The sequence below is a fragment of the Carassius auratus genome, unplaced genomic scaffold (genome assembly GCF_003368295.1).
Source record: "Carassius auratus strain Wakin unplaced genomic scaffold, ASM336829v1 scaf_tig00216618, whole genome shotgun sequence".
Taxonomy (NCBI): domain Eukaryota; kingdom Metazoa; phylum Chordata; class Actinopteri; order Cypriniformes; family Cyprinidae; genus Carassius; species Carassius auratus.
In genome coordinates this window covers 372,429-395,146 of record NW_020528664.1, presented here as the reverse complement: position 1 = coordinate 395,146, position 22,718 = coordinate 372,429, and the positions used below count along the sequence as shown (strand labels likewise).

The 22,718-nt window shown below is 38.1% G+C and overlaps 2 protein-coding genes across 2 annotated transcripts; both read left to right on the top strand.

Moving 5' to 3' along the window:
* The first annotated feature begins 3,260 nt into the window (after positions 1-3,260).
* LOC113098721 (GTPase IMAP family member 7-like) lies at positions 3,261-13,337 on the top strand. The gene is made up of 3 exons (XM_026263759.1): positions 3,261-3,595; positions 10,027-10,710; positions 13,306-13,337. Exons 1-3 carry the CDS (start codon positions 3,580-3,582, stop codon positions 13,335-13,337), a joined length of 732 nt encoding a protein of 243 aa, XP_026119544.1. The 5' UTR covers positions 3,261-3,579.
* A 75-nt stretch (positions 13,338-13,412) lies between these two features.
* On the top strand, positions 13,413-22,649 carry LOC113098720 (GTPase IMAP family member 8-like). Its single transcript, XM_026263758.1, has 6 exons — positions 13,413-13,992; positions 14,189-14,815; positions 15,202-15,965; positions 17,976-18,042; positions 20,147-20,960; positions 21,222-22,649. Exons 1-6 carry the CDS (start codon positions 13,443-13,445, stop codon positions 22,012-22,014), a joined length of 3,615 nt encoding a protein of 1,204 aa, XP_026119543.1. The 5' UTR covers positions 13,413-13,442; the 3' UTR covers positions 22,015-22,649.
* The last annotated feature ends 69 nt before the right edge of the window (positions 22,650-22,718 follow it).

Below are 22,718 nucleotides of genomic sequence, written 5' to 3'. Positions count from 1 at the left end.
TAGACTCCACACTGGTTACAACACAAGATCATCTTTTATGAGATGATATCAGAAAGTATAGTGGGAAGATACTACTAATTACAGTTTTTATATAGAAATGCATTTTTTAGCCAAATGCATGTGAATAAGAAGCTGGATTCAGCCTCGTGCAGCGGAGTGAAAGGTATCGCGCTCGTCATACTGAGGAAGTAGACACAACTCTTCTGAAGGGTTCACATGCAGGGAATATTCAAATCACTCTGTGTGTGAGCGCTATTGTTCAACAGTTTCGACAAACTGTCCATGATTTCCAATGACGCCAACACTCTCTTCTTTCCTTATCCAATTCACAAGACCCGAGGTTGCTTCGCTTTCAGTTGTTTAATAATAGTGTTTCTACACTACTCTTGTATTTGGTGATACACACGTACAGTTCCTTTCTAAATATCTTCATAACCACTTTGTCCTGACTTCCCTTTTCATTTATACAGAAACAGGACATTAAACTCTCACACTGCACTTCTGTGTTGGGAGCAAATCATCATCACTATGATTCCACCCCTTATTTACACATTAAAATATTATTTTTCATTTTAGAACTTAAACTGAACTTAAACTTAAACAGTTAGAACTTAAACTGGCAGTAATCAAAAGAGCCAACTAACATAATAAAGCTGAAGGGGTACCACATTCAGTAAGACAAAGGCAAAACTTATATCTGTCAGAAACCTCATCAACGTCATCAACACTAGTGGAGAGACCTGTAACAATTACAGTAGGTTACAGGATGAAAATAAAAAACAAGTTGTTGTACAAATGAACTTAACAATGTTATTAATATGCTTGAACTAAAACTGAAGTGTATCATCAGTTAAATATCGTTCAGCCGTCAAGCACGTTTTTAAACAATATTTCTCATTCATATATCTTAATTACTTCATTCGTTTACTTCTACATTATTCTGTAAAGTATACAGGGATCACATAGGATAAGTCAGAGCTTTCTCTTCAGTGTTTCCACGTGAGAGTATGTTAAGCAAAGACATGGCAGGTTTTAGTGGGAAACTAGAAGATTTCAGCACAGTCGTGATTACGGTACTTAATCTAAAAAACAAATTACAGTACACAAGTCTTTTACACTGTGTTTTCGCCCCTGTCTTTTCTGTTAAATGAATGTCAAGTGCAACACAATTAGCATGTGCTTCAAGTGCATTGATCCACAGAAAACTGATTTAACTAAGTGAAAATATAGAAATAATCAAATATGCATGTAAAATAATATATGACTTAAATAGAGTATACAAGTATAAAAGTGATTTTTAAAGCAAAGATGAAATTGGATTGATCAGAGCCAATGAAAACCCACCTCTCCCATGTACAGACAGCGCCGAAAGGGAAGAGGAGGTGCAAAGACAGGAAATTGAGACCAATTTTGCCATCAGAAATTTAACGGGGAAAGTGCACACACAGACAGACATATCCAGGTATACATCTTGAACAGTTTTTGTGTAATTCTACATATGAAATGAACATTACTTTCCATACCTGTTACACAAAGCTCTTTTTTTTTTTTAAAGAAAACGTTGCTTTCCAAATGTTTATGTGGTTCACTGGTTTAAAATCATCATAGATCAGGTTATTTTACAGTATCTCATCAGCTGAAATACAGATAAATTCATCTGTAAACACTTTAACCCAAAGAGACGTTGTCTGTAGGTTTCCATTTGACAACAGCAGTTAGTTTGTTCAACAGACAATTACAGTTTGGATCCACTTCAGCATCATCAGAGCACTGGCTGTCTTAATCATGTATCACTTGAATATTGATCGATTGAACCGATTATGATTCTGAAATTGTTGTAATAGCAGCGAACACAACTTTTCACGTGCTTCTGAGATAAACTGCACACTCTTTGTGTTGTTGTTTTCCCCCAGGACTCTCTCTGCACACTGCACAGGATAACCTGCTACCGAGCGGATGCAGATCCATCAACATCTCTGTTATGCTCATCCAGCAAGCAACCACTGCTTCAACTTGGCAAACCGGTTCAAGAGCAGATCACAGTATAGCCAGACGATGCTATCTCAGCACCGCAGGACATGTTCAGACAGGCGGGCACTTACAGACTTGCAAGAGTACATCCAGACAGTGACTGATGCATCAACAGAGCACAGATGATGTGACAGTCACCAAGACCAGCACCTCAGGAACCAACCCGAAGCCATGCATGACAGCTGAAGTTTAACTGGATTAAAGCTCAATTTGACCTTTCAAGAGATAGCTGAAGATAGTGGATGTGAATGTGAATTGTTTGTGTATGACTAGCTTTCCTTAAACTATTTTATTGATAAAGCTGCTATGTCTTTGTGTTTAGCTATGAGAGATAGAGAACGGGCTTCCCAACAGTTTGATGCCAAGGACCTCCAAATATAATCCCTTCAGGCCTGGTTTTACAGGAGTGAACACCTTCAGTTGAAGATGTAATAATAATACAGATCTGGCAAACTACCCAGAGTGTAATTGTTTTTGCACTCAGGAGAGCGTAACATTTCAATTTACAACATGTTTTTACAGCGTTGAGCACTGCAGCCAATCACAGAGATTTCTGTTGATTTATTGAATGCAATGACCAATAAGAGGCGTTTAAGTTAAGATCGAGTCAACGCATAAACGCTGGAGTTTGTGTCCAGTTCTCAGTTCTGCAAGCTTGAGAACCATCTTATTATAACGATGTAAGTGAAAGATTAATTGTGCAGTATAGAGAGATTCATTGATTATAAAGAAACTTGGTGAGATCGCGGTCAGCTAAGACGTGTGACAGCTTTTTAGGGAGCGCATGCTTTAGAAAACTTATGTTTTTTCATGTACACACTGCAAAATCCTCTCGCAGGAGATATAATTCCCTTCCTAAGTTATAAAATCAGCTATATTGTTTCATTTATGAAGAAAGACCCACATGTGCTGTGTGGGAAAAATAGGCATCAAGGCTGGAACAACCTGGAAGTCAGACTACCAATTACTAAATTACCATATATATATATATATATATATATATATATATATATATATATATATATATATATATATATTTGCATTAAAAGATACGTTGAACAGCTGTTCGATTTGCTAAAGCAGAATAGTACTCATATTCACGCTGCTTGTATGAAGGCAGTCAGTTTTGTCTGCAAAAGATGAGCTGATTTGATTGGATGGCATGTATTTGCCCATTCTCCTGTTTTTACACTAGAATGGGCATTTTGCATGTTGCTTAAATGTTAGACTACTTGGGATTGGGGTAGAATTAAACAGGTGTCAAAACTCAGCATTTTGTTCGCGTGTCATCTTCTTTACCTCACGAACCACTGGTCAAAACAGCTAAAGAAGAACCTGCGTCTTCCGTTTTTCACTTCTGGTTTAAAAGAGGAAAATAAAATAATAATGGACTTTACGGACAGAACTAGAATACATAATTACAAGCTGCATACTTGATTCAATCAAATGTTTTTTTCTCTTCTTCAGCCTCTGGAGGTGGGGCACGTGAGGGTCTCTCTTCTGTGACTGGTTTTCTTTCGATTTTGATTTCAAGGTGAAGGTGTTGAGATGGCGTCAGGTTCAGGTAAGAATCCTTTCTCAATCATTTATGAAACACTGGCCAACAGTAGGCAATAGTTTACTTTTAAATATAGTGAAATTGACTGGAAGAATACAGTCTCCTAGTTTTTGTGACCATGTAAAAATGTATTTTATAACGCTACGAGAAAAAGCTCCCTCGGCTGAAGTCGCGGTCCGATTAAAGGGCAAGACCTCGAGGAAGTTCTCGCCTTTCATTATTTTTCTTTTTGATTTTGATTTCAAGTCGTTGGTTTTGCGATAGCATCAGGTTCAGGAATCAAGGAAGCATTATGCATCAACGTCTCCTCAGTAATTTCTGGCAACGGTCTACTTCTTTTTATTAAATGATTGTTTAAATGCATTCTTGAATACCAGGAACAAACTAATAACCTGTAAAAGGCTAGATCTCACATACATATTTATAAATATAAAAATTTGCAATAGACACATCAAATCGGTTATCTAGACCAACGCTATTATTTTCATTTATTTATCTTCGTCTTTTTCAAAATTGCTACATTTCAGTTCATTAGTAATTTTGTTAGCTTTAGTTTGTTTTTATATATTTTATTTTGAGTTTCAGTTTTAGTAATTAATGTTAATAAGAAGAATCAAAATGCAGAATTAATTTTAATTTGAGTTTATAGTGACGCAAACGCATCAACACAAACTCACTCCTTGATCGGGATATCTTTTGTAGTTTACTTCACAATGTGTTGTGTCCCTCTGCAACGCCATTATTGTCCCTCTCGGTAAACAAACAAACAAACAATAAAAGTGGGCCACTGAATGGAAATAAACGGGTTTGCAGTGCGTATGCGGTGCCCCCCTCTGCAGGTAAAGCATCCCCCTGCAGGCGGAAGCGGTTTGGCGAAGCGTTGGTGCAGATGCAGAGCGAGACGAGTTCCCACGCGCTGAGTAGAATGCAAATATACTGATTTCACCATAAATGCGCATATAAAGTCTACTGCGTGGCACAGTACACACATGGCTTTTTGGCTAGGGTTAAAGCCAGGAAAAGTAGGCTATACACAAGTTTACTTAAATGCAAAAGAAATGGCACGAGAGCCGGCTGTTTCTGTCAGTGATTTTAAATTTAAAATGTGATAGCCTACTATCTTTTAACATAAGAAAAGTAGGATATAGGGTATGTTCAAATGTTCAGTTTGCATTCATATAGGCTACTGCGCGGTTAAAGTATGCACATTTATTTGTGAAGAAAATGTACACGTGATTGTAGTAGCTCAAACCCTTCATTTAAATCTCATACTTAAAAATTCCACCTTTGGTATTAGAATAGCAGTCTGTTCACTTCTGCTATTCCTGCAGTTCCCAGATTTATAAAGTTGAATATTCAGCTGAATTTGAACCACTGCATTTTTAAAAGTGGCTGTCTTAAATCAAATGGTCCAAATGGACCGTTAAATATTGTAGGTGATGTTTTTAAACAAAATGGACTTTGGGATAATCTAATAATCAGTGTTGGGAAAAGTTACTTTTGAAAGCAATGCATTATTACAGTATTGCTTTAATACAAAAATATTAAGAATGAATAAATTTAATTCACGTTTACTCTAGAAATACATCATGTTCACACAGCCCACAATGCTTCTGTACTGCCGATTTCTCCCGATATGGGGACAGGAGACTTTTCAGTCAATAAATGGCAAAACAAAGTAACTGGCGTTACTTTTTTGAAAAAGTAACTCAGATATTTTCTTGAAAATGTAAAAGTAAGTTGCTTGAAAAAATAATCTGATTACGTGACTCACATTACTTGTAATGTGTTACGCCCAATACTGCTAATAATAATAATGATCTAAAAATAATGTTAACTTCTGTGCAATGTTTACTTTTTGCAAAATGCAATCCTTGAAAATACAATGCATTAAAATGCAAAAACTGCCTTTTATTCAATTATTGCAATTCAATATGCTGCAACATTTTTGCTTCAAATACATATTATTATCATAGTTTACCAGATTATTACACTCTGATAAAATGATTTGAATTCAACGTCCTCAATTTGAGCCAAATGCATTTACAAATATTTTTTCAAAATATTTAAAATTGACCACGTAAATAGAGCTAAACTTCCTAGTTACTTGCTGGTAAGAAAAGAGAGAGAGAGGGCTCTTCTGTTGCATGATCTTGATTGCTCACTTAGCATATGCATAATTTGGATTAAATCCAAATTGTGTGTATATATATATTACAGGGGAATGCACTGTCAACAACATTTATTTAAAAGTGACAAGCATACACAATTTTATTTAAAGTGAAAGTGAAAGTGAAACTAGCAGTCTATGTGAAATGCATTAGGCTAAATTCGTGCCCAGGGCTTGGGACGGCCTGATGTGCCTGGCTGGATGGGGAAATTGTGATGACGTGATAGGTTTGCTGGATTAGGTGGAACTGTAAACCACCATGGTGAATCAGGCCAAGCAAAAGACCACCATGCTGGAGCAAGCAAAACTGGAATAGAGAGCACAGAGAGGTAACATCAGGCAGAGAGTTCAGGGACAGCTTCCATGGCCATGAAAGGCAATCGCAAGGAATCCACCACCTTGGAGGGAGCAGCAGTGGCACTGTTGTTTCAGGAGGATCTGGAGAATTGTGTGCTGCCTACACACACAGGATAGTGGTTGCCATGACAGGAAGTGCAAATGATGGGCAATGGCTCCCACACTCAGAGGCAATCTTTGAAGACTCTCGCAGCAGAATCTAAAACACTATTTTAAAAAAAAATCCAGAAATTTAAGACTCTTGCAGATTATTGTTCATGATGCAATACAAAAGTTTAATGGAACAACATATTTCTGTTTCACTATCGTTATGACACGAACTAACAAGCATCAAGTCTTTTAAACAATTATCAAAGACAGACTTGTTAATGGACCAACTCCAGCTTGAACCAGCATGAACCAGATGACTGATTTAACAAATCATTTTCTGGGGATGAGCAGTTGTTTATTTAGTTACCATTTAAATAACATTTTAGCTTTTCTATAATAGTACCCCTCTCATTGCATTCAAGTATTCATTTTATGACAATATAGAGCAACAGTAAGCACGTAAGGTTTTCATGGCAACCAGATCAAGGAAATTACTTAAAGGCTGTGCTGAGTCTACTTATTTCCTGCTCAAACTCCCCTTAAAACAGATTCTGCAACACCAGATGGACCACCACTATGAAAATATTCTGGCTACGTCCTGCCCTGTCCTCTCAAAATGTCCAAGATGCCCTTTTTACATCAAATAAAACCAGTTCAATGATGACAACTCTTTGGTTAATTTGGTCTTGGTGGAACAGATCTGCTGTGGTGCTGCTTAATTTCTGAGTTGTAGATTACTGCTGCTGTTGCAAGCAAGTACAGGAACCTGTTATGGCCAATGCATACAGAGATACGGTGCTGTATTTAAGTATTTAAGACATACTGCTGCTGAACAAATAGCATATAAAATAACCCCATAGCAGATCTATACAGGTGGAGCTGGGGAAGATGAAGGGTTTAAGATAACTGAAAGCGCACTGCAGGAATCTCAAGTGAATGCCTTGCAGTCATTGGCTGCATATGCAGCATGAACCAATCAGCTTTTGCCAACTCTCTGAATATCATCAGTTTTGTTAACACCCAGAAAGCTAGCGCTATCTAGAGTTTCATGACTGAACTATATATTTTATAAAGCTTTCTGGCTAAATCACAAGTCTAATGAACGTATAATTTCTTCATAATATGGAAATGGTTGACATAAGTTATCATAAATAAATAAATAAATAAATAAAATTCTGGTCTGTCATAGCTGATATCTCATTGGCGTTTATGTAGCAGGTGTGTTTCTACACCGCTACACTAATTTATACATTATATTAGTAAAATCACACAGTAACTCTGTATACAGTACTTTGAAGGGAAGTTCCAGATTAAAAATAATAATAATGTAACTGGTAATGTAACTAACTACCAATTTAAAAAGGAGTAATCAGTAATCAGTAGTTTGATTACATTTTCAGAGTAACTTGCTCAACACTGTTTACTGTTTACAAATTGTGTCAAAGCAGCTTTACAGTATTAAAGGGGGAAATAGTGTGTCGTTCTCCTCTAGCCAGACGAAACCAGCAGTTTAATTCTAGGATGCAACAAAGTCAGATTGTGCAGAGGACTCATCTGGTTCTGTCCGAGACAAGGTGTTCGCTGGGGAACTTTCTCTGGGACTCATCTAGTTGTCCTGGTCTCCGCTGACATTCAGGACTGTAGAGGTCATCTCTAGGTGTTGATCCGCCATCTGGACATGGACTGCATCCAGTGGCTATGGTGACCTCAGAATAAGAATGGACTAATAACAGACTAATATAATCCTAGATACCATTTGTGGCGAGTGGGGCGGGGCCGAGAGGCGTGGGAACGAGGAGTGAGGCCAGGTGTAGTGATTGGAGATGAGCTACACCTGCGCCACACCGCCAGTATCGAGTCCCACGTAGGAGATGGAAGGATATAAAACTGGAGCGACTATAGTGAAGGACGAGAGAGGACCAGGCCTGGACAATATTTTATGTTTTGGCTTTTATTTGTGCGCGTCAGTCACCGTGAGGGGCTGACGCGCTGTTTTGTTTATTTTTGAATTATTAAAGTATTTTGATTGTGCGCCGGTTCCCGCCTCCTTCTTCCCGATGATTAGGAAGTTTGTATCGTTACACCATTCTTCTAATGATGTAACAAGTACATTGTGTGCTATGGGAAGTTTCCCCGGATCCGGTTGCAGCCTAACAATCCTTTAACAGATTTGAATATTAGAAATATATTAGTGTGTTATGTGTAAGCCATGTTAAAGAGATAGCTATAATGTAACAAGAGCTCTGTTACGAACTTGAAAAGGTCTAGGGCATGTACCGCAACATTTATATATTAACATACTTCTGAAGGTGGGGGTATGGTGGAAGAATGACAGACATGAAAGACATTCACAACAAGCCGAAAGGCCACTGGACCCAGTCAAAACAACATGTGTACAAGCTGAGCTTTGTACAATGTGATAATGTAAGCAAAAAAACAAAAAACAAAAACAATAAATGGATAAAGAACAAACGCGGCGCCAAAGGAAAGAACAAAACAATCCTTAATCTAAACCTAATCTAACCAAAACAAAGATGTAGAACAGAAACCGAAATCTTCGGTGCATCCGGCACCCTAACTAAACTACCTAACAAAAGCAGAAATACAAGGGATGGCGCTCACTTCTTACCTGGTGTGTCTAAACAATCATCTTGTATGGGTGCAGTGTATATCGCGATATACTAACCTGCGTTCTCTTCCCAAAATGTCACTTTTTAACCAATATCTCTGAGCAAATGAGAAGGTAAACAACACATCAAACTAATCTCGCCCATGTTAGAGCACAACAAAAAAAACAAAAAAACAAAGCATATAGCACACAGCTCAATTCACGGACAGAAATGTACACAAAAACTCCCTTCATTACAGAAAACTCATTTAGCTACAAAGAGCTCGATTCGCTCCGGAGAAAAAGCATGAATGAACACGCCACTATTTAACCAGCTGGGTAGCCTTCAATTGACTCTCAAGCGGCACCTTAATGCCTTAATCGGCCAATCACAGCAACCTGCGAGCAGAGTAAGTAAACTAGAGACAGAGAGAAGATAATGAGCACAACAACCAACACGTGCTCAGTACTCCAATGTGCACAGATCAATGAAAACCAAATGCGAGTGGAGCGTAACAAGTTAATTCAAACACTGAGGTGCTAAACCATTCAGGGCTTTATAAGTAATAAGCAATATTTTAAAATCTATACGATGTTTGATAGGGAGCTAGTGAAGTGTTGACAGGACAGGGCTAATATGGTCATACTTCCTGGTTCTAGTAAGAACTCTTGCTGCTGCATTTTGGACTAGCTGTAGTTTGTTTACCAAGCGTGCAGAACAACCACCCAATAAAGCATTACAATAATCTAACCTTGAGGTCATAAATGCATGGATTAACATTTCTGCATTTGACATTGAGAGCATAGGTCATCATTTTGATATACTTTTAATATTTAAAAATGTGGTTTTACAAAAGCTATAAACATGTTTTTCAAAGGAAATATTGCTATCAAACAACACACCTGAGTTCCTAACTGATGACGAAGAATTGACAGAACAGCCATCAAGTCTTAGACAGTGTTCTAGGTTATTACATGCAGAAGTTTTTCCATTTAAAGGTGTCCCACAAGTTGAAAACCCCTGGCTTAGGGGAAATATAAAGTACAGTTTGTTCAGTAGAAAAACCATTACACCTATGAAGAATGTATGTCTGTGTGGTCTCCACAACATAAGGTTCACTTTAATATCATCACATCTATAGAATGTCCCTATAAAACATAAAAACTGAATGTGTGTGTTTTTTCTTTGTTTCTGTCCATACACTTTTTCAGTGGATGATCTGAGGATTGTGCTGATTGGAAAGAATGGATCAGAAAACAGCCGAGTGGGAAACATTACAGTGGGTACAGAAGCGTTTAACAGAGAAGCTCCATTCTATTTTCAGCAGCACAGTATGAAAATCAGTGGAGAGGTGGAGGGGAGACACATCACAGTCATCAACACTCACCTGCTCGAGCCAAATCTCTCGCAGCATCGGATCACTCAGGGAGTGAGAGAGTGTGTGTCTCTGTCTGCTCCAGGACCTCATGTGTTTGTACTTGTACTGCAGTATAAAGACTTCAGTGAGAATGACAAACACAGAGTGAAATGTGTGCTGAACCACTTCAGTTACCAGGCCATGAAACACACTATAGTGCTGACGACTGATGAAGAGCCGCGCACATCCAAAATGACTTCTGTGATATGGAATAAGGTTATTCATGATTTAATAAAGGAGTGTGGAGGAGGAAATCTACACTTTGATACAACAAACCCAGGATGGCGATCTGAGTTGTTCAGAAGAATAGAGGAGATACTCAAGAAAGAGCACAAAGAATTTCTCATCTGTGACATGCATGAGGATGATGGATCATCAGTGGATGGAGATATGAGCAGATCAGGAGGTTCAATCAGAGGAGACGACAAAGATGATTCTGAACCCAATGAAAGCACACAAACAGCAAATGATGGAGGAGGTTTGTCAAAATTCTTTTTTTTAGAATAATGCCTCTAAGAGTTTTCCTATGAATGATGTCGTTTAATGGTTAATTTGCAATTTTGTAATCTGTTTTAACAAAGCTTCTAATATTTTTATAAATGAGAAATAAACAAATAAACAAACAAACTAAACTAAATTAACAAATAAGATATTTTTAAACAAAAAGACAAAGTATGCATCTGGATACAGACTTCATAAATTTGACTTGACTTAACTTGACTGTAGAAGTCTACGGCAGCCCATCGAACTGCTAGCACGAAAGTTATGAAATTGGGGACACATACAGAGGACAGGCTCAGGTGTAACCATATCAAATTTGGAGTCTCTAACTCAATCACTCTAGTGTCACTAGAAGGGCTAGAAACAAAATATGTTTTTCCCTCTGATTCCCACTTAAGCCGATTCGACTGCATCATGTGTCATTTTCCATCATGAACATTTTCCTACCATTTAGAATTCTCCAAAATGATCCATTGCTCCATAATCAGCTGAACTTCCTGTACGCCATTTTTATTTCCATTGAATACATACTTTTTCAAACTCCTCCTAATCTGTTCGTCCAGTTTTCACCAAATTTCTCTTTGTCTTTGGTCTGATCCTCCCTGCCATGCTTATATCCTCATTCTATTTCTGTTGTTAATTGCTGCTTGCAGCTATATTTAGGGGCCAAGCACATAAGGTATTTTTCTTCTTCTCCTCATAAATTCTTTGGTAGCCTATATAACCCCTTGTGGGAAGGTTATGAAAGTTAGTATACAGTTAGAGAAGAGTTTCAGCATTAACCATTGCAAGTTTGAGCCTCTTACTCAAACCCTTTATATATTTTTATACTAGCAACCTCTTTGTATTAGCAACTTAAAATAAATAAAAATAAAGTTTACACAAAATTATTCTGATTCCTTGGCTCATGATCACCAATATTTTAAAATCTATGAAAAAACATAATTTTCCAGACTTGTCCTAGAGGGTTTATCTGATTTTCACCAGATAAGCAATAGATAGCTGAAGATTCCGGGATCGACAGGCTGACAGGTTGGCAAGGGATCTACTTTGAGTAGCTTGTAACCTTGAGACTAGCTGATGAATGACCCTGGTAAGTGTATTGAATGATGCGGTATGTGGATTCAGGTGTTCGCAATTAGTAATCATGTGATTGTGAATGGGTGTAGGAAGGTGGGTTTGGCTGGTGGCGCTGGTGATTCCGTGATACCTACATTATGAAACTTTAGTTTTATAGATGGGGGCAACCTATGAAGGATGAACAAATATTTTCACATTAAAAATAACTTTCAAATTTGGTAATACTTAAAGCTTTGAAGTGTTGGGAAACGTTGCGTGAAGAATTTAAAATCACTTAAACCATTTCTGCCACAAGTTGTTCCTGTAGTTTTACTATGTTAAATCCAAGGTAAATAGTGGTGGTGATTTGTGTTTATTTAGCAATGTTTTCCTGGTTTCCACATCAATGGTGTTTGTTCTGATATCAGCTTTAAAGAAATTCAGCACCGAATTTGAAAGCTTCTCACAAGATTTCACAGAGATATTATTGATTCTGTGGTGAATTCTACTGCTTTCTTCACTGTATCTCCCAGGCTGTGTATAACAGTAACGCAGTATATAACGGGCTTCGGCCTAAGCAGATAAACAGTCTGCGCTGTGTAGCCCAAACGAGTAGCACAGATTTGTTCCACTTTCGGTTTTCTGCTTTCAGTTTGTTTATCCAATCTAGCTCTTGTCAATCGGTCATGATGAGAATACAAGGCTGTTAATTCCATTTTTGGAACTGAGAAACAACCATGTTTGACTGAATGCGCTTAGCAATGACTGCCAGAAATCTCCGGCCATTACGAAAATTTGCAAGCTTTTGCAAAAATTGTGGCATTTGCTTGATTTTGTGATAAATTCAGCAATCGCTAAATCATGGAGGGACTGATATTCATAACTCCTAAAAGTTTGTTTTTAGTATATTTAACTGACAATAATTACACAATTGTTATTTTGGGAATCAACAGCATCAGCATCAGAGTGCTGGATGTCTTTATCATGCATCACTTTATTTTGATATTACACAAATTGGACCTAGGATGATTATGAAAGAATACTCTGCAATTGCTATAGTAACGAACACAACTTTCATGTGCATCTGATTGAACTGCACGCTCATATTTTATTTGATTAATTATTATTCTGTGGATATTTCAGCTAAAAGTTTTGATTTGTATGAACGGAATTGACCTTAACTGACCCTAACCATACTCATATATAATTCCTCAACCGCAGCAGAGGTGTTGTGCATTAACAGAAGCTTTAAATAATTGTATGAAATCTATTTAAATAATTTGTAGATTTTCACAATTTGCATGATCATATAAAGTAGAAGTTTGATGATCTTTTTTATTTAATTTACATTAGATTTTAATTATTTGTTAATGTTTAATACATTAACAAGCACATTAATTGTAGATATGTGAATATATATGAACTAATAATATGTTAAGTATTATATACTGTTTGCTAATGATTCATTGATGAAAGTTAATATAAAGTGTTACCTAATATTTTTGTTGTTAAGGAAGTGTTCATTTGGTACCAAAACTGATCTGAGTCTACTGTCTCTAAATCTTGATTTCAGTGACAACTACTGTAAAAACAAAGCTGAACATTGTGCTGTGTGGATATAATCCAACACTCAAGAACTCTGTGTCTAAAATGTTTAGAGGGATAACAATTAAATCTCAGAAAGAGATGAGTAAAGTGTGTGTGAAGAAAGAGGGCAAGATTCATGGACGGCAGATCAGTGTTATAGAGCTTCCAGCTCTCACTCGGCTCTCAGAGGAGGAAGTGTTGCGGGAAACTCTCCACTGTCTGTCTCTTTGTGATCCTGGAGTTCATCTTTTCATCCTCGTTTCTCCTGTCTGTCCACTTAATAATGAAGACAGAGCAGAAATGGAGAAGATTAAAGGAATACTTAACTCTAATGAGCACTTCATGGTGCTTTTCATTACCGAACTTGACCAAAGTGTCAGAGTCTATAACAGTCTCTATGGGAGCTGGTACAGTGTGATGGGGTTAAAGGACCAGCGAATCTCAGAAAAAATATCAGACCTGTTTGATCGTATTGACAGCATGAAGACTGAACCCTACTCTCTTCAGATGCACATAAGCGCTCCAGAGAAGAGAGTCAGACATGAACTAGAGGAGCAACTGAGAATGAGAGATAATGAAGTCAAAGAGTTACAGAATAAGATCAAGACACTGGGTGAGTGGATTCATATATTTCTCTGAATAAAGAATACTTTTATAAATAGGCATAAAAGACGTGAAAGGATTTTACTAGTTGAAAACTAGTAAATTACTGTGCAGTGATGATTACCATTATTCCAACATGATACAAATGCAGCACTGATCAAATTTAAAATCACATTGTTAAACTAGTTTATTCCTTTGTTTTTCAGAGGGTGTGAAGCTGAATCTGGTTGTGTGTGGGAGTAACAGAGAATTAATATCCTTCATATCAAACCTGATCCTGAAGCAGAGCGAGAGCAGATCAGAGCTGAGCTCAGAGTGTGTGAGGAGAGACGTGGAGCTTGATGGACGTCTGATAAGTCTGGTGGAGCTTCCAGCTCTGTTCAACACTCAGCTCTCAGAGGAGGAAGTGATGCGTCAGACTCACCGCTGTGTGTCTCTCTGTCATCCTGGAGTTCATGTGTTCATCTTCATCATTCCTGATGCTCCAATTACTGATGAAAACAAATCAGAAACTGAGAGGATCCAGAGGATATTCAGCTCAAGAATCAACAAACACATCATGATCCTCATAAAGCAGGATTCAGATCATCAGACTGCAGAACTAAATGAAGAAACACAGTCTGTCATTGAGAGATTTGGAGGACGACATCATTTCATTGGTCCAAACACACAAGTATCTGTGTTGATGGAGAAATTAAAGCAGATGGTTGAAGAAAATAGTGGTGATTATTTCTCCACAGACACATTGATGGAGACACAGATGGAAAAAGTACTGAAATTCGAAGAAATTAAAAGGAGAATGTATCCTTTAGAAACATGGTTTCAATCACAAGGTAATGATAAATTGCTAAAGTCTGCACAGGTGTGTTTCTGTAGCTCAAGTGGTAGAGCACTGCACTGTCAAGCACAAGGTTGGGGGTTCGATTCCCTGGAAACACATGATATGCAAAAATTGATAGCCTGAATGCACTGTAAGTCGCTTTGGATTAAAGCGTCTGCTAAGTGCATAAATTTAATACATTTAATTTAAGTTTAAATTTAATTTGATAGAAAACAATGTTATATGCATAATTCGGAAAAAAAAATTATGATCAGGACACAAAGCTTTAGTATAAATTACACATAATATTCTAATATATATAATATGACGAACTGGATACTTGACAACTTCCACTTGAAATTTAATATTGTTTTTAATTTTAATTTGATTCATCTTTAGATTCAAGAGACAAAGAATATGAACTAAGGATTGTGTTGCTGGGAAAAACTGGAGTTGGCAAGAGTTCAACTGGAAACACCATCTTAGGAAGTGTCATGTTTAAAGCTGAAGCAGCTCATGAGTCTATTACTAAAGAGTGTCAGAAAAAGACAGCTGAAATCAACAGCAGACACATTACTGTGATCGACACTCCAGGACTGTTTGATACTGAACTCAGTAATGAAGAAACCCAGAGAGAAATGAGAAACTGCATCCCCATGATCCTGCCTGGACCACATGTGTTCATCATTGTGCTTAATTTAGGACAACGATTCACTCAAGAGGAGGAAAAATCAGTGAAGATCATCCAAGAGACGTTTGGTGAAAACTCTTTAAAGTACACGATGGTGCTCTTCACCAGAGGAGATGATCTGAATGACAAAACCATTGAACAGTATCTGGGGAAATCTGGATCTGCTTTAAAACAGCTGATTGGTGTGTGTGAAAACAGATATCATGTGTTCAATAATAAAGAGACTAGAGACCGAACACAGGTGACTGATCTACTGCAGAAGATAGACAACATGGTGAAGACAAACGGAGGGAGTTACTACTCGTGTAAGATGTTCAGAGTGATGGAGAGAGAACTACAAGAACAACAGAAGAGCATATTGATGGAGAAAGTGGAGCAAGTGAACAGAGAAAGAGAAGAACTGATAAACAAACATGAAGAAGAGAAAAATAAGATGAAGATGAAGATAGAGGAAAAAAGACAGAATCATGAGAAAGAGAGAAAGAGAATAGAAGAAGAATTTATTGAGAGAGAAGAACGATATAAAAGAGACATCAAAGAAAGAGAAGAACAAGAGAAAAAGATACGAGAGGAGCTGAAGAGAGAAAGAGAGGAATGGGAGAAACAGAAACAACAGGAAAGACAAAGAAGAGAAGAAGAGGATGATAAATGGAGAAAGAAAGAGCAGGCAACATGGGATGAATGTAATCAGAAAATTAAATTGGTAGAAGAGAGAATGCAAAGAGAAAAAGAGGTTTTTCTGTCCAAATACAAAGAAGAGAAAGAGAGAATGAAGATGATGATGGATGAAGAAAGACGAAATCATGAAGAAGAAAGAAATAGAAGAGAAGAAGTGGATGAGAGAAGAAGAAAGATAGAAAAGGAAACATGGGATGAATATTATCAGAAACTGAAACGAGAGAGAGAAAGAAGATACAGAGAGAAAAAAGATCTTCAGATCAAATATGAAGAAGAGAGAAAAAGAATGAAGAAAATGATGGAGAAAGAAAGACAAAATCATGACAAAGAGACAAAGAGAAGAGAACAGGAATATATAAATGCTGAAGATCAATATAAAATAGATATTAAATATATAGAGGCACAAGAGAGAAAGATACGAGAGGATCTGAAGAGAGAACGAAAGGAATGGGAGAAACAGAAACAACAGGAAAGACAAAGAAGAGAAGAAGAGGAGACTGAAATGCATAAATTTAATGAACTTAATATGGAAACTCCTGAGGTTCAACACATAAACAGTAAGTCAAAACCATAACCAGCTAATTTTGAAATCAATGTGCAAAATAAATAAATAAGAATAATAAGAATAGCTGCATGTCATTAGCATAGCAATGTTAGGAGAGGACATGTGCCTGTATAAGGTATGATGGAACCCAGTGATGTAGTGTATATGTAGAAGAGGAGAGGGGTCCAAGGACTGATCCTTGAGGAACCCCAGAGACCAGATGACGCATTTTGGATACCAGTAAGATAGGTTTAAAACCAGCTTAGTGGAATCCCTGTGATGCCTGGTGAGGAGTGTGTAGACAGAAGCATCTGATGATTAAGTGTCAAAAGTGGCAGATAGATCCTGCAGAATAAGAAGTGATTGTTTGAAATCACTTTTTTTCCCATCCGTTTCTCACCACCCAAATGGAAGAATGATCAAGGTTCATTGCCATGGCTCAGGCGAGCCCCGACCCTATCATCCATGTGATAGCATTCCTGCCGCTCGCCCTCGCCAGCTCCCTTGATGGGGAAACATTTTTTTACTCTTTTCCGGCTCGGGATGACGTACCATCTACGAATGGAGTTCTCAGACACCACCAACCCTGACTCGAAGGAAGCGCTCATCCAGTGTCTGGAGAGCCACCGAACCTGATCTGGAACCCTTCCGCTGGCAGTTCCACATTCAAACCTGCTGGCTGCAGCTCTCTTCAGCCCAGTGGCTATGGCTCCCACAAGCCCACCTGCTGTTCAACAGTTAAGCCTGCCAGCCGCCCTGATATTAAGCCCACTGGCTGCGGCTCACACAAGCCTACCTGTTGTTCACTCCCTCTGCTATTGCATTGACGAAATTAACAGTTGGATGTGCCAAAGCTTTCTTCAGTTAAACAAGCAGAAAACTGAAGTCATTGCATTTGGAAATAAAGATGAAGTTCTCAAGGTGAATGCATACATTGACTCTAGGGGTCTAACAACTAAAGTCAGGAATCTTGATGTGATTCTAGAGACAGACCTTAGTTTCAGTAGTCACAGTAAGCAGTAACTAAATCAGCATACCATCATCTAAAAAAAAACATAGCAAGAATTAGATGTTTTGTTTCCAGTCAAGACTTGGAGAAACTTGTTCATGCCTTTATCACCAGCAGAGTTGACTATTGCAATGGTCTCCTCACCGGCCTTCCCAAAGAAGACCATTAGACAGCTGCAGCTCATTCGGAATGCTGCTGCCAGGATTCTGACTAGAACCAGAAAAATCTGAGCATATCTCACTAGTTCTCAGGTCCTTACACTGGCTTCCACATGCTCCATTCCCCAAGTTAATCCCAGTGAGGGCTCCTGTCCCCAAGGTAAGCCCAGTAAGGGTTCTTGTCCCAGAGTTAAGCCCAGTGAGGGCTCCTATGCCCGAGTTTAGCCCATTGAGGGCTTCTGTCCCCGACTTTAGACCAGAGAGGGTTCCAGTCCCAGAGTTTGGCCTATGGAGGGCCTCCAATTCTCAGCTGAAGTGGCCAGACTGAGTGGTTCTGAGTTCCCTGCTTTGCCGTGGCCTCCTGAACTGTCTAATCTGCCATTGCTCCCTGAGCTACCTGTTCTGTCATGTCCTCTAGAGCCCCCTACTCTACCATGGCCGCCTGGGATCCATTTTCCAGCATGGTGTCCTACTGGTCAACTAGGAACTGTCCTAGAGGAGCTGGATGGGCTGCTGTCCTCATTCCCGGAGGATGGCTGTCCATTTTTAGTCTTTGGTGACTTAAACATTCATCTGGACAATCCTTGTGTAGCAGAATTCCATTCACTTCCAGTTTAAGTTGATATCTAATGCTTACCCCTACAAGCACTCACAATTCAGGCAACCAGCCTGACTTAATTTACACACACGATTGTATTGCAGACAACAAACCCCTACACATCTCTTACTATTTCTTCATTATATGTAACCTACATTTTCCTACCTGTGTGCCACCAACCCTTCTACCTGTTACTTTCAGATTAAACCTACACCCTTTCACGCTCCCATCTTTCCTCTGTTGTGTCTACCTTTCTTTGCTCACCTTCAAAATCTCATCTCTTGATGTAAATGCAGCAACTAACATTTTATGCTCTAACTTCTTGTCTAGATGATTTATGTCCTCTCTTCTCTAGGCCAGTATGAGCTGCCCCTTCTAACCCCTGGTTATCCAATGTTCTTTGTTAGCATCAGTCTAAACTCAGGGCAGCAGAGAGAAAATGGCTCTTCCCTCTTCAAAACATTCTGTTCTCTACTTTGTCCCCTTCCACCACCTCCCACCACTTTATAACAGCTGATGATTTCCCCACATTCTTCACAAACAAAACTAGAACAATCAGCAGTCAGTTCTCAGTTCCACACACACAAGTTATCAAACCAACCACATCCACACCTAAAACTTCCCTCTTCTCCTTCTGTCCCCTTACAGAGGCAGAAGTATCTAAACTTCTCCTCTCCAGCCATCCTACAACATGCCCACTAGACCACTCCCCCTCACACCTTCTCTAAACAATCTCTCCTACACTCTTACCAGCATTGACACACATCATCAACATTTTCCCCACTGCAAGCACTTTTCCCACTGCATTCAAGCAGGCTAGTGTAAAAAAACTACATTAAACACTTAACTTATAGAGAGCTAAAGATCTCTATCCTTCCATTCATAGCAAAATCACTTGAAATAGTTGTTTTAAGAAGGAGGGGGAACTCTCCTTCCTCTATATGTCTCACGATTGAATGGACCCAATATTTCCTTTATTTTCCACTTTTAAAGAAGTGGAAGAACTTGGAAGACTCCATTTTGTATTTTATTGTGAATTGTATTGTATTGTGACCTTTAGTGTACATCTATGAAAAATCTATAATGAGCGTGCTTGCTGCAAATCTATGTTTGAAATAAAGAGCTTGTGCATGCAAAAAGGCCCCTTACGCTACTTTGCTCTCACAAGTCCTAATGCATGGACTCAATACTTATACACATGCGTTTTCTTTCTAAACATTTACATTTACTTACGACAAAACCGATTGTGCTCATGAGGATACTCGTCAGGATGGCAATTTTTACATTATTTTGTGTGTGCTTGGCCACTTAAGCTCATCAACAAAATATGAGAAATAGCTCAATATAATAACCAAGAGGTGGCTCTGGAGCATGTGAGAACCTATTGGCTTAAAAAGGTCTTGAATTAGTGTGCAGCAGCTCGTTGTATTGCAGACGAGATGCACTGATGTGTTACAGCTATGTTACACCTTAATGGGGCAGAGAAGATTTGCTTTTTTATATATACAATTTTAATCTATAAATGTATTTATTTATTTATTACTATAAAAAAAAACAGGAAATGTAATACAGTTTTACCAACACACACAGATTTACTTCTGCAAATACTTACCACTCATTTAACACTCATCAATTCCTAATATCTCATTTATTTTGTCATTTTCAGATGATGAAGATTCATCATGTTTGAGAATCTTGCTGTTTGGGAGGACAGGAAGTGGAAAGTCTGCAACAGGAAACACTATCCTCAGAAAGGATGAGTTTCACAGTGAAGCCAGTTCCCGTTTGGTGACCACTGTTTGTCAGAAGGGAGTTGGTGAAGTTGATGGTCAGTCAGTATCTGTTATTGATACTCCAGGACTCTTTGACACAACACTGACAAAAGAACAAGTGCAGGAAGAAATAATGAAGTGTTTTTCACTGTCAGCACCTGGACCACATGCCTTCATCATTGTGCTGAGTGTGGGAAAAATCACTGCAGAGGAGGGAGACACTTTAGACATGATCAAGATGATCTTTGGCTCAAAAGCAGCAGATTTCTGCATTGTTCTCCTCACAAGAGGAGATCATCTGAAAGGACAAACAATAGAGCAATATGCAGACAAATGTAAAAATGCTGAACTCAAGACACTGATGAGAGATTGTGGAAACAGATTCCTGGTTTTTAACAACAAAGAAGCACAAGATCAGACACAAGTTATTCATCTGTTAAATATGATAGAAGAGATTAAGTCCAATCAGGGCCAATATTTCACTAATGAGATGTTTGAAAAGGGAGTGATCTCCACTGAACAGAGAATGGAAATGCTAGAAGAGAATAAAAGAAAAAATCTGTTTCAAATTGAAAAATTTAAAGCCAAATATGACATGGAAATTAGAAACATTGGAGAGAGACTGGAAGAGAAGAAACAAAGGAAAGATGAGGAAAGTGAGAGACTGAAGAACAAGTTCAGAGAACAAGAGGAAACACTCAGGAGAGAGTTTGAGGAGAAAGAAAAATCAGATCAGGAGAAACTAGAGATGATGGAGGATCAGAAACGATCAGAAGAAGAGGAAAAAAAACAAAGAGCTGAATATGATCAAATAATAGAGGAGATGAAGAGAGAGATGGAAAATCAGAGAATACAGTATGAAAAACAGATAAAAGAAAAAGAAGAAGAAGTTGGAAAGAGAGAAGAAGAATATAAACAAGATCAAGAAAATATGAAAAATGATCATGAAAACATCATGACAATGTTAAGAAAAAAACAGGAAGAGGAAATAAAAAAGAGAGATTTCGAGGAACAAATGAGGACGGAACAAGAAGAGAAAGAGAGAGAGGAATGGGAGAGAAAAATAAAAGAGACTGAAAGTGACAAAGAGGCTCAAGAGGAAATTAAACAACAGCAGAGAGAATGGGAAGAAGAGAAGAACAGACAGATGAGAGAACAAGAGGAAGAGGAAAGAGAGACAAAAGAGAGACACAAGAAACAACTGAGAAAAAAAGAAGAAGAACTGGAGAAGATAAAGAAGAAATTTGAAAACAACAGAGAAGAAGAAGAACAGATGATAGAGGAGGAGAGAGAGAAACTGAAGAGGGAGAAAGAACAGAGAGAAAGAGAATATAAAGAGAATATAAATGAAATGGAGAGACATTATAAGCAGCTGGAGCAAGAGAGAAAAGAGGAGTGGAGGAGAAGGAAACGAGAGGATGAAGAGAGACGCGTGGAGAAGAGAAAGAGATGGGAGAAAATGATAGAAGATCTGAAACAAGAGCATGAGGAGGAGATCAAGAGAAGAGAAAGAGAGGAGAGAGAAAGAATAGACAGAAAAGAAAGAGAGTGTGATGAAATGAAACAGAAATATGAAGAACAAATAGAGAAGGTGATGAAGAAACATCAAGATGAAGCCAGAAAACAAGAAAAAGATTTGATACATTTAAGAAAGGGAAAAGAACAACAAGTTCAGGAGCTCAAGGAAAGACTTGAACAACTATATGAAATGAAAAGGTTAAGAAATGAACTGAAAGATAAATGGTCCTGTCATGTCATGTGAAATATGTTTAATATACTGTATATAGAGGAGCAAAGGTCAACCCATTTTACCAAAACTGATAACAAGGTTGCAACATACTGACCGATAAATGATCAATCAACCGATAGTTTTAAAATGGAAACTGAATGTGTGAGGGGATTTAAACTTGGACAGTAAGCCAGGGAAATATTTGACCTCCCTGGTGAAAAAGAGGGCTGACTCACTAAACATGTTTCAGACAGACTCTTCAGGCCAAAAATTAGTTGTTAGCACGAGCATCAATCTTATTTTCAAAAATGTGTTACGTTGACTTACATACCAGGGAAAGTGTGTATGATGGTTACAGACACCCTTTTTTTTCTGGATTCCATCCAGTCGAAGGATATCTAACATGTTTGATATATTCAGCCGATTTTACAACGTTTTCATTTCTCATGCGTCTCAACCACAAGGCGCATGTTTCTGCATGAGTTTGTTGTGATCGGTACAACTTAAATGTCTGGTAGTGTTTGACCCTAATTCATTATTTTCAAAATACTGAACATTATTATTTTTCCTCTATGTCCTGTCTTCTGACAAGCATACATTTTTTACAAAGCTCATTGTTCTGAAAAGCAAGGTGTGCTCTGATTGGCCAGCTATCCAGTGCTTTGTGATTGGCTGAATACCTCAAGGGTGTGTAAATCAATAAAACCCATTATTAAGGAGGCATTTGCTGCATCCAG